General features: G+C 40.2%; 1 protein-coding gene across 1 annotated transcript in view; it reads right to left on the reverse strand.

The window, feature by feature from the left end:
• Positions 1-13170, reverse strand: part of acer2 (alkaline ceramidase 2) — a 62499-nt gene that overhangs the window by 28092 nt on the left and 21237 nt on the right. The window contains exon 3 of the mRNA XM_059970018.1: positions 9023-9164. Within this exon, the coding sequence (XP_059826001.1) occupies positions 9023-9164 (142 nt within the window). The remainder of the gene's footprint in view (positions 1-9022; positions 9165-13170) is intronic.

Here is a 13170-nt window from a genome sequence, read left to right on the forward strand (position 1 = left end):
GGAGTGCTGCTACAAGAAAGCAGCATTCTTCATCAAGGGCCCCATCATGCAGGCCATGCTCTCTTCTCACTGCTGTCATTGGGAATAAGGTTCAGGAGCCTCGGTGCCTCACTACCAGGTCAGGAACAGTTATTATCCTTCAGCAATTATGTTCCTGAACCAGCATGCATAACTTCATTTGCCTCAACTCTGAAATGATTTCACAACCAATGGACTCACTTTCCAGGAGACTACAACTCATGTTCTCAGGATTATTTATTTTCTTATTACCGTTATTATTTTGTAAATGCCATCACAAAGAAGGCACAGTAATGCTTCTACTTTCTTAGAAGATTACATAGATTCAGCATGTCACCAAAAGCTGACGAATTTCTATGAAAGCACAGTGGAGAGTATCCTAACTAGTTGCATCATGACCTGGTATGGAAACACCAATGCCCAGGAATAAAAAAGTCTACAGAAAGTGATGGATACAGGCTTGACCATCACAGGCAATTTCCTCCCCACCATTGAGTACATTTGCATAGAGCGCTATAACAAGAAAGGAGCATCCATTGTCAAAGACCCTCACCACCCAGGACATGTCCTCTTCTCATTACTACCATCAGACAGGAGGTATAAAATCCAGCTCAGGAACAGCTTTACCCTATAACTATCAGGCTGCTGAACCAGCATGGACAACTTCAGTCATTGCTACTTTTAACTGACTCTATGACCTACAAACTCACTTTCAAGGACTCTTAACAACTATTGCTCTCACTATTATTTTTATGTGAATTCTTTTGCACACTGGTTGTCTGTCAAACTTAGTCTCCGTATGTATAGTTACTCATAAAATTTTATTGTATTTCCTTTTCCCTGTAAATGGTTGCAGGAAAATGAATCTCAAGATAGCACTGAGTAATGTATACATACTTTGATAATAAATTTACTTTCATTCATTCAGTCAGACAGCCATGAGGCACCATTAGTTTCTCTAAGGGGGTTGTGAGTCTTTGGAACTCTGTTCCTCAAAGAACTGTGGAAGCAGCAATTTTGAATATCTTTAAGGTAGGTAAATATTGTTGATAAGCAAAGAAGGGAAAGGATACTTGGGATAGGTGGAAATGCAGAGCTGAAGTTACATTCGGAGCAGGTGTGATGTGGAGTTAAGGAGCAGAGTGAAACTCCTGATCATAACACAAATTGGCATCCGTAGCATTTGAGTGCACACAAAATAAATGTCAGATTCTCAAATCAATTTATCCAAAATGTATACATTCATCTGCATAAATAAAGTAAATTAATCTCTTCTCCACACTTCCTTGATCTCTATCTTAAATGTTCCTTTCCCAGCCCAGATCTTCTTGCAAGCTGCTTGTTCAGTGAATGGTGAAAGGTTTGAGAGGACTGTGAACAATGCTGGGTGTTCAGAAGCAGTGGGCCCAGCTTAACATTGCAACAATGTCAATCTGAAGGACAGCAGCCTGGACCAGCTGTCTGTTAGACAGCAGCTAGGGCAGGGAAGATCAAATTGGAACATGTAATGGAAGAGAACAGAAAGATTGCATTTACTCCAGGCAAACTATTTCATTCAATTGCAATCTGACAAATCTTCACCCATTCATCCAGCTTTGTATAATAAGTAGTATGGAACACAGTTTGTTAATTAAATAATACTTTTAAATGAAACATAAGTGTATGACCTATTGATCCTGTGCAGAATCAAAACATTAATGTGTTTTCAACAAACAATTGAATGGTACAAAGTAAGTATTTTGGTTTCATTTTAACATTTTATGCAATCCTTTTACCATAATAAATACTGGTAATATTGTTTTGCTCCTGGAAATTTTATCTTGTTACAACGGACAAATGAAATTGAACAAATCTCAGTTTACCACCATACACTTCACCAAACAGTGTTCAAACCATGTACTCAACAAGATACCTCTCCCTATCCAAACAATCACAGCCCATGAGATTAAAGATTGTAATCCTACCAAATTATAAATAACTATGTGTAAAGTTATATATACAACTTTATACTTAAGCAACCTACAATTTTACATCATCTTTACTTGAGGTTCTATTTCCTCCTAAGTGTGCTACAATGCGAGAAGAAATTAAAATACAATACAAAACTAGGAACATGGAAGGGAAATGGACCTTCTTGCCCTTTGAGTCTGTTCCCCCATTCAATCAGATCATAGCTTCCTGTATCTTAACTTCATTGACCTGGGTCAGTTCACTAAATTTCCTAACAAAACTCTGTCTCAGCATTTGTGTGAAAAAGTCCTTTCAGATAGAAATACTGTTCAGTCTAACTCTAGTTGTGAGATTACACTATGGATCCTATTTGCCTTGCTGGAGCAAACTGTTCCTCCCCGTCTGCCCAACCTATTCCTTCATTATTTGCAATCTCAATTCAAGTAGCACTAATCTGAGTATAAAAATTGTGGGTTTGTTTCATTACCAGCAATGGTACATCTATTGCACAGTGTTTATGTTTGTGCAGAAGTTATTTTAAAAAATAATTAAGTAATAACCATTGTCAATTTTACCTTCAATTTACAAGACAGCAGGTATGGTTGTAGTTTCTTTTCCAAATCCAAGTCACACATTCCTGCTGCTGTTGTTGCAACCCACAGTATATAATAATATACTCTGAAAGTGCCTTAGAATTAATTGTGTAGAGTCAATAAAACACTTTCTTCATTCCATCTTTCATTTACAGTTGAAGTCAGAAGTTTACATACACCTTAGCCAAATACATTTAAACTCAGTTTTTCACAACTCCTGATATTTAATCCTACAAAACATTCCCTGTCTTAGGTCAGTTAGAATCACTACTTTATTTTAAGAATGTGAAATATTAGAATAATAGTAGAGAGAATTATTTATTTCAGTTTTTATTGCTTTCATCACATTCTCAGTGGGTTAGAAGTTTATACTTTGTTAGTATTTGGTAGCATTGCCTTTAAGTTGTTTAATTTGGGTCATATGTTTTGGGTAGCCTTCCACAAGCTTCTCACAATAAGTTGCTGGAATTTTGTTCCATTCCTCCAGACAGAACTGGTGTAACTGAGTCAGGTTTGTAGGGCTCCTTGCTTGCACATGTGTTTTCAGTTCTTCCCACCAATTTTCTATCAGATTGAGGTCAGGGCTTTGTGATGGCCACTCCAATACCTTGACTTCGTTGTCCTTAAGCAATTTTGCCACAACTTTGGAGGTATGCTTGGGGTCATTGTCCATTTGGAAGACCCATTTGCGACCAAGCTTTAACTTCCTGGCTGATATCTTGAGATGTTGCTTCAATATATCTACATAATTTTTCTTCCTCATGATATTTTGAGAAGTGCACTAGTCTCTCCTGCAGCAAAGTACCCCCACAACATGATGCTGCCACCCCCAATGCTTCACGGTTGGGATGGTGTTCTTCGGCTTGCAAGCCTCACCCTTTTTCCTCCAAACATAACGATGGTCATTATGGCCAAACAGTTCAATTTTTGTTTCATCAGACCAGAGGACATTTCTCCAAAAAGTAAGATCTTTGTCCCCACGTGCACTTGCAAACTTTTTTATGGCAGTTTTGGAGCAGTGGCTTCTTCCTTGCTGATCAGTCTTTCCGGATATGTTGATATAGGATTCGTTTTATTGTGGATATAGATTATTGTCTACCTGTTTCCTCCAGCATCTTCACAAGGTCCTTTGCTGTTGTTCTGGGATTGATTTGCACTTTCTGCGCCAAAGTACGTTCACTCTAGGAGACAGAATGCGTCTCCTTCCTGAGCAGTATGACGGCTGCGTGGTCCAATGGTGTTCATACCTGTGTACTATTGTTCGTACCTGGTACCTTCAGGCGTTTGGAAATTGCTCCCAAGGATGAACCAGATTTGTGGAGGTCCACAATTTTTTTTTTGAGGTCTTGGCTGATTTCTTTTGATTTTGTTTGTAAACTTCTGACCCACTGGATTTGTGATATAGTCAATTAAAAGTGAAATAATCTGTCTATAAACAATTGTTGGAAAAATTACTCATGTCATGCACAAAGTAGTTGTCCTCAATGTCTTGCCAAAACTATAATTTGCTAATATGAAATCTGTGGAGTGGTTAAACAATGAGTTTTAACGACTTCAACCTAAGTGTATGTAAACTTCTAACTTCCAACGGTATGTGAGACAATCAGTTCTGGAGGTGGTTCAGTGCACTGCTTCCTGACTTCCTGGATCCCCTCTCTGGTTTGGATGGATACAACAGGACATGAGCTATCACCCACCTGCTAGATGAGTTGTTGACTGGAATTGGGCTTATTTCATTCCCTGTGGAGGGAAACCTACACCTACACCTGCTCCAAAGAGGTGCATGCCACCGCATACGGGGAAGAAATGATGACTGTAAATACATGAAAGTTTTATTGTCATATTTAGGAAATGTTTATCGATCCAATAATGGAAACCATACTTGTTCTAAGTCAATGCAGGCTCCAGTAGGCCTATGATTTTTAAACATTTCATGTGAAGGCAAACCGTGCAGCCTATCAATCCAACATGCAGGCGCTGAGAGCTTTGCACTGGTGATGTCCGTCTCCTGTTGAGAAGGAACTTAATATTTCACCATAAAACCCATAGGAGCAGAATTAGGCCACTCGGCCCATCAACTCTGCTCCTCCATACCATCATGTCTGAATTATTATCCCTCTGAACCCCATTCTTCTGCCTTCTCCCTGTAACATTTAATGCCCTGTCTAACCAAGAACCGATCAACATATTCTTTAAATATACTCAATGACTTGGCCTCCAAAACTGTCCGTGGCTGTTCTAAATGGACATCCCTCTATTCTGAGGCTGTGCCTTCTGGTCCCAGACTCACCCACTATAGGTAACATCATCTCAACATCCACACTGAGTAGGCCTTTCAGTATTCGATAGGTTTCAATAAGATCCCCCCCCCCCCATACTTCTAAACTCCAGTGAGTACAGGCCAAGAATCATCAAACACTCCACATATGTTAACCCTTTCATTCCCTAAATCATTCTTCTGAACTTCCTAGAGACCCTCTCCAATACCAGCATAACTTTTCGTAGATAAGGGGCCCAAAACTGCACATAATACTCCAGGTGCGGTCTGACCAATGCCTTATAAACCCTCAGCATCACATCCTTGTTCTTATATCTAGACCTCTTGAAATTGCATTTGCCTTCCTTACCACTGACTCAACCTGCAAGTTAATCTTTAGGGAACCCTTCACAAAGACTCCCAAGACCCTTTCCACCTATGATTTTTGAATTTTATTCCCATTTAGATAATAGTACATCTTTATTCCTTCTAGCAAATTGCATGACTATACAATTCCCTACACTATATCTGCCATTTCCTTGTACATTCTACCAATCAGTCCAAGTCCTTCTGAAGACTCTGTGCTTCCTAAATATTACCTGCCCCTCCACCTATCTTTGTATCATCTGAAAAATTGGCCACAAAGCCATCAATTCCATCATCCAAATCACTGACATATCACGTTGAAAGAAGTGGTTCAAAACCAACCACTGCAGATCACCACTCATCACTGGTAGCCAGCCAGAATAGGCCCCCTTTATTCCAACTCTTTGCACCTTCCCAATCTGTCAATCTTCTATCCACGCTAGTCTTTTCTGTAAGACCATGGGTTCTTATCTTGTTAAGCAGCCTCATGTGTGGCACCTTGTCAAAAGCCTTCTGAAAATCTAAGTAAACAACATCCACTGACTTGTTTTTGTCTATGTTCTCTGCTTCTTCCTCACATAATTCCAATGAATTTGTCAGGCAAGATTTCCCCTTAAAGAAACCTATTTTATCATCTGCCTCCAAGTACCCCAAAACCTCATTCTTAATAATGGACACCCAACATCTTTCCAACCGCTGAGGTCAAGCTAACTGGCCCATAATTTTATCTTTGCTTCACTTCCTTCTTAAATTGTGGGGAGACATTTTCAGTTTTCCAGTCCTCTGGAACCATTTCTGAATCTTGTGACTCTCCCTTTGCCTACCCTTATGTTCCTTCTGGGTAGCCTCCAACCTGGTGGCATTAATATTGATTTCTCCTTTCAGTAAAAATAAATTCTCTCCCTTTCCTCTTTTCTTCTTTTCCCCACTCTGGCCACTTACCTCTTCTCACCTGCCTATCACTTCCCCCGGGTCCCCTCCTCCTTCCCTTTTTCCTATGGTCCATTCTCCACTCCAATCAGGTTCTTCCTCTCCAGACCTTTACCTTTCCTACTCCCCTGGTTCACCTATCACCTTCTAGCTATTCATCTTCCCCTCACTCCAGCTTTTTATTCTGGCATCTTCCACCTTGCTTTCCAATCCTGAAGAAGAGTCTCAGTCCAAAACATCAACTGTTCATTCATTTCTATCGATGTTCCCTGGCCTGCAGAGTTCCTGCAGCATTCTGTGTGATTTGCTTTGGATTTCCAGCATCTGCAGACTTACCCATTTTTTATTCTCTGTCTATCCTGCCTGTTATTTCCTCAAAGAATTCTAACAGATTTGACAGGGAGGATTTCCCCTTACAGAAACCATGCCGTCTGTACCCCAACCCCTCATCCTTAATGGATTCTAAATCTTCCCAACTGCTAAGGTCATGCTAACTAGCCTATAATATCCTTTCTACTGCCTTCCTCCCTTCATAAAAAATGGAGTGACACTTACAATTTTCCAGTCCTTCAGGATCATTCCAGAATCAAGTGCTTCTTGAAAGATCATTACTAATGTCTTCACAATCTCTTCAACTACCTACTTCAGAACCCTGGGCTGTAGTCCATCTGGTCCAAGTGAATTATCTGCCTTCAGACCTTTCAGTTTCCCAGGCACCTCCTCCTTAACTACATTCACTCCTGCCCCCTGATGCTCCTGAATATCTGGCTAGGGTCTTCCACAGTGAAGACTGATGCAAAATACTTATTAAGTTCGTCTGCCACTTCTTTGTCCCCGTTACTGCCTCTACAGTGCTCCAATATCACTCTTGCCCCACTTTTATTCTTTGTACACTATATCTGAAAAACCTTTTGGTATCCTCTTTGATACTTTTGGCTAGCTTACCTTCATATTTCATCTTTCTCTCCTTATGTTTTTGTTTAGTTGCCTTCTGTTGGTTTTTAAAAGCTTCCTAATCCTCTAACTTCCCACTAATTTTTGCCATATTATTTGCCCTCACTTTTGCTTCTATGCTGTCTTTGACTTCCCTTGGCACCCGCGGTTGCCTTGTCCTCTCTTTAGAATACCTTTTCACATTTGGGATGTACCTATCTCACACCTTCCGAGTTGGTGCCAGAATTGCAGTTCTGCCGTTGTCTCTGCTCGTGTCCCCTTCCAATGAACTTTGGCCAGCTCTCTTCTCTTATGCCTCTGTAATTCCCTTTACTCCACTGTAATACTGATATCTTCTCCCTCTCAAACTTCAGGGTGAATTCTAACATATTATGATCACTGACTCCTAAGTGTTCCTTTACCTTAAGCTCCCTAATCAAATCTGGTTTATCACACAACAACCAATCCAAAATTGCCTTTCCCCTACTGGGCTCAACCACAAGCTGCTCTAAAAAGCCATCTTGTGGACATTCTACAAGTCTCTTGGGATGCAGCACCAACCTGATTTTCCCAATCCACCTGCATAATGAAATACCTCGTTACTATTGGAACATTGTCCTTATTACATGCTTATTCTGTTTCCCATTGAAATTTATAGTCTGGCTACTGTTTGGGGGCCTGTATATAACTCCCAACAGTGTCACCAAGTGTCACTTACATGCTTCAGTATGTGTTCTACACTGCAAAATTATCACAGTGTACTTACAAACCAAGTTCTGAATATGTTTGCATGTAAGACACAGGAAGTAGGTACTTAATACAGAACAATCACATCATATACTGAACTTCTATAACTCAGCCTCCTATATTTGTTATTCATTTTTCAACTCACCCATCCACAATTTTCCCATCCGTTCTAAAGTCATTGATTAATTCTAGAGCACAGGTGCTGCAATCCTCCGAACTCAACTCAGATTCCCAGGACTTACATATGAGTCTGGCTAACGTCAGCAGATAACCAGTTGTGTAGCCTATCTCCAATAAAAGAGTTCAAGTCACTCTTCACAACATTGATAAAGAATGTATCAACCCAAGAAAACTATGCCTGTTTTTCATTTGTTTCACTTAGAATAGATCTACACCAGGCAAATGAAAGGACAGGAAACAAAACATCTAATATTAGCATTTTAAATAAATACAGTCTACAAAGGTTTCTCAGTAAGTGTGCAAATATGCAGCAGGACCTTCCACACAAGCAGACAGATATTCAGTACATCTCAAGTATTTCCTGTTTTTCATCATTACTAAATGACATATTTATCAGTTGAACCATTTCCTAGTGCTTAGTTTTCCCTGATTCAGTATAAAGGACTAACACTAACCAAATATTTTGCAAATAATCCAATAATTAAGATTGATATTTACATATTTAGTTTCCACATTAAGAGTCTGTAACCTCAATACGCTACATCATTTAATAAAAGCAACGTTAATTAATGACAATCCATATACAGCCTACTTCGGAAATTTTAAAGTCTGAATTATATTTGAAATACTTTTATTTTACAATATTTTAATTGATTGGTGTTTGAATACATAGCAACGACATAAAATTTCTAACAAGATGAATTCCTGTTGTGATAACATTTGAAAGGCTTTTGAACAGTAAAGATGTATTAAGCACAGTGGACACTATGAATAGGAGGATAAACAGCATTATAAATTTAAATCACAGGTGAAATAGAAAACTAATCCCACTCACTCCCTTCTTCAAATATTTATCACTTCCCATAAAATGAACTACATTTTCCATCTCTACTCCAACTGACAAAACAATCCACTTCAAAAACTTTCTATACAAGTGAACTTCCCTGATGCTTTCCCCACCACACCTCACCCCCACCCCTATCTGCTATTGGCTACTTTAACAGTGTCGCTGATTCGCGAGCTGGAAAATGTTCAGGTCCAGCTTTACCTGTCTCGTCGAAAGATCCGTGGTAAATATCGTCTGGGGAACCACATGGCCAAGGCACACATTAGAACCCAAAGAATTGCAAGTTCATCCAACATTTGACCAAAGAAGCTCAAAGTTGCATGAAAGTAAACTGAACCTATACCTGAAAGGCAGAAAATTGACAGGTGCTGGTTACAGGAACAATCACTTGTGATTTGAAGAACATCACTAGCTTGTGCACTACAATAGTTTGGAAACAAAATTCCTCAGGCACATTAATAATAACTCCTTTCTTGTTCAATTACGTTTCATGAAAGCACAGCCAGTCTATTTCAAGTCAATTTGTTTTGATTACTACTCCAGATTTAAACGACCATGTGGATGATTTGAGAAAACTCATAATGTCGAGAACAATGGGTTCAATCACCCATGTTGTCCTTTGAAACAAAAACAGAAAGTGAAATTTATTTGATCTTCATATGCTACCACGCACATCACCATATGCAGAATTGGAACCTGAGAGTGAATTACCAGAGCACAATTTAATCATATGCTTCAGATGATGTCAATCAATAACAGCAAATACAAGGAGGGATATAATCATGCAAATCAAAGCTGATTGACAACTGTTAATAAATGTCCAGAATAAGTTGGATGAAATAATACACTTAGGACTTTAATAACAACTTAATTAAGAGCAAATGCTAACATAGTGTGCTTAATTAGAAAATAGAAGCATCAGAGACACAAATCTGACTTTCATATGATCTAGTTTTCTCCATCTTTTCAATGTACTTACAGAGTACAAGAGATTTGCCAGAAACTGAGAAGATGCCTCTATCATACTTAAATTACTGATAAGAGATAAGGCAGAGGAATTTCAAATAATTTGTTGAAAGGTTTCAAGGCTGTATGGTAATTTTAAACTTTAATTGATTCAGTTCTCAACATGAATCAATTTTAATAATTTAATAAATAATAGTCTGTAATGTGCTGGCAAAGAAAACTGTGAATCCATACAAAAGAATGCAAGCTAATGTGACTATCAGCCAGTTGTAGACTTCCATATTATAATACACAAAGCAGAAAGTGATGGACTATGCCCTTCCCTGACCTCGTCATTGGATTGTAATGCCCTGAGCCTTGGGATAGAATACATTTTGTACCTGGCCCCTCAAGTTTACACTGGCTATGGCTGGTGCACCTGGTACTGTTGAGATCAGAACCTTGAATATAAGGTGTTACAAAGTGCAGTGCAGGTAGACAACAAGATGTGAGATCATAGCGAAATATATTATGAGGTCAAGAATCCATCTTATCACACTACACCTGCAGTGTCTGCAGGTCGTCTGCCAGATGAACTTATAGTCAAAGCTGTTGGCCCAGAAGAACTTACCCATTAAGAACAGGTAGTCTAGTTGAGCAAAACATTGTGCAGCAATGGGGCCAGACCCATTCTTTGCAACATTGGGGACAGGTAGAACTTCAGCATGTAAGGGTACTTGGTGTCCACGAACTTAGGTCCCATGTGGATCCTTCTGCAGCCACACACAGAGGTTGTCATCAGGGTGAGGGTGACAGGGTGGGATGGTTTTCTGAGCAGACAGTCCAGACCATCTGGCAGAATGCCTTGTTGACAAGCCTCACCAACAATCACCAAGGCCTTGCCTGGCTGTTGGTGGGAGGGTCACTCCCTGTCAGGTCCCTTCTGCATGCCCAGAGCATCATCCCCATAACCCACTGCCCACAAGGTGATTGTAGTGGGGAAGCAACAGTAGTTCAACTCTTTGCGGACTGTGGGTTTGAGAAGAGGGTGTGGAGAAAGATGAAAGGGCCTGTGTCATGGTTCATCCAAGCAGCTGTGTGACAGGAAACTCTCTGGACTACAGGCTATTCCCAGGGACACATAGGCAGATGATCATCAAGTGCTACTGGCAGACCTTCAACTTGATGATAGACACCCTTTGGTCTGCCAGCACACTGAGGTGTCTGTGGAGGAATGCTGCTGACTGGCACACTCCAGGCTGCAAGAGTACATGCTGAGGGAAACACTGAGGCCTGGTGGGGAAGAACCACAGTATAGGGCTCCTCTACTAGAGAGCGAAGGGCAGCTTGCAGAAGGAATTCCCTCAATTATTGTAGCAGTATTCCATCCAGAGTGCTAACAGCAGCAGTGCTATTGATGTATTTAGAATTAGAATTTTATTGTATTTTTTACATCCATCTCACAACCTGAGGGAGTAAAACTCTTTATGTTATGTCTCAGTCACTATGTACAAGCAATAAGAAAAGGAAATGTGGGAGGATATTGCCCAAGCACTAAGTTTGTATACAATACATAATTGTTTTGTATTCATGTATGTATAGACAGATACAATGTACAGTCAAATGTGCAATCAGATCAATGTGTATTGATCAATCTGATGGCCCGGAGCCTGTTGGTCCTGGCTTTAATGCTGCAGTACCGTTTGCCACTGTGGTCTGCGGTTGGGTGGCTGGAGTGTATGAATGTAATAGAACGATACCTAAAGCATTGACAATGAATGTCAAGAAAGAAATGGAATTGAGCAGTTTATTCTTGTAATATTTTTTATTATGAATAAAGTTCATTTTGCTAAAAAATCTTATTGTACCAAAGAACCATTCAATAGACTTATAACAGTGGAATAGTGGAACAGTAGCTGTCCTCGAGCCTGGTAGTACATGCTTCCAGGTTTTTGTATCTTCTGCCCATTGGGATGGAAGAGAATAATGTCTGACGTGGGTGGGATCTTTGATTCTGCTGGCTACTTTACCAAAGCAGTGAGAAATGCAGACAGAGTCCATGGATGGGAAGCTGATGTGCTGAGCTGTGTCCACATCTCCTGAAACTCCTTGCAGAACAGTTGCCATACCAAGCTGCGGTGCATCTAGATAGGATGCTTGTAATGGTACCTCAGTAAAATTGGTGAGTGTCAAAGGGGATAGGCCAAATTTCTTCAGCCATCTGCAAAAGTAGAGGTGTTTGTGACATCAATGTAGTTGGAGCAAGATGGGCTATCGATAATGTTCACTCTCTGGAGCTTGAGCTCTCAACCTTTTAACCTTCTTGGCCTCAGCACCATTGATGCAAACAGGCGTATTTGCATCGCTCCCCTTCCTGAAGTCAATAACCAGCTTGCTTGGTTTGCTGATATTGAGAGAAAGGTTATTATCATGATGCCTTGACACTAGGCTCTCCATCCCCATCCTGTACTCCAGCTCATTGTTATTTGAGATACAGCCTACAACAATGGTATGACCTGCAAACTTGTGGATGGAGTGGGAGCAGAATCTGGCCACACAGTTGTGAGAGTCTGGGGAGTAGAGTAGAGCACTGAAGATCCAGTCTTACTGTTCCAGCTCCACTATTAACATCAGGTCCCTACTCACCTCCTCACACCCCTACCCACCAAGCTTGGGCAAATGGTTCAACTCCACTTTCATTGATCCACAGACTCACTGGTCATTCTCGGTCCCTGACTGAGACCCTACTCTACTCACGAACTACCCTGGCCAGTCACTGCCCATATAACTAACGCCTCTGACAATGGTCAGGGAAAATTATGTTGTTTGATCGAAGTGTTATACGCAAATCAGTCAGATATGTAAAAGTCTTGTCAAATTTCCAGCGTCGTTTGATACAACCCTGAAACAAAATCATCTTCCCTATCAGAAAAAATACATTTTCAGGCATGTAGTCATCTAAATACCTAGGTCAGATGAATTGTAGCAATCCTCTACCCAAGCTCGAAGGGCACTTTTTCACATGCAAACAGGAGGAAATCTTCAGATGCTGGAAATTCAAGCAACACACACAAAATGCTGGTGGAACACAGCAGGCCGGGCAGCATCTATAAGGAGAAGCACTGTCGACGTTTGGGGCCGAGACCCTTCGTCAGAACGAAGTCGGTTATAGATGCTGCATGGCCTGCTGTGTTCCACCAGTATTTTGTTTGTGTTGCTTGGACTTTTTCACATGTTGTTTTTGTGTAAATCTGACAGTGATATAATTTACTTATTAGAAATATGTCAAATTAACAGAAGGTTATGAATAACATTAAAGAGACAGTCAAACAGCTGTACAATGACAAGAAATTTCATGATTTCTATTTGCATCAAAGCAAAGAGAAGGAATAATTAGAATATAT

Source organism: Hypanus sabinus, chromosome 5 (genome assembly GCF_030144855.1).
Source record: "Hypanus sabinus isolate sHypSab1 chromosome 5, sHypSab1.hap1, whole genome shotgun sequence".
Lineage (NCBI taxonomy): Eukaryota > Metazoa > Chordata > Chondrichthyes > Myliobatiformes > Dasyatidae > Hypanus > Hypanus sabinus.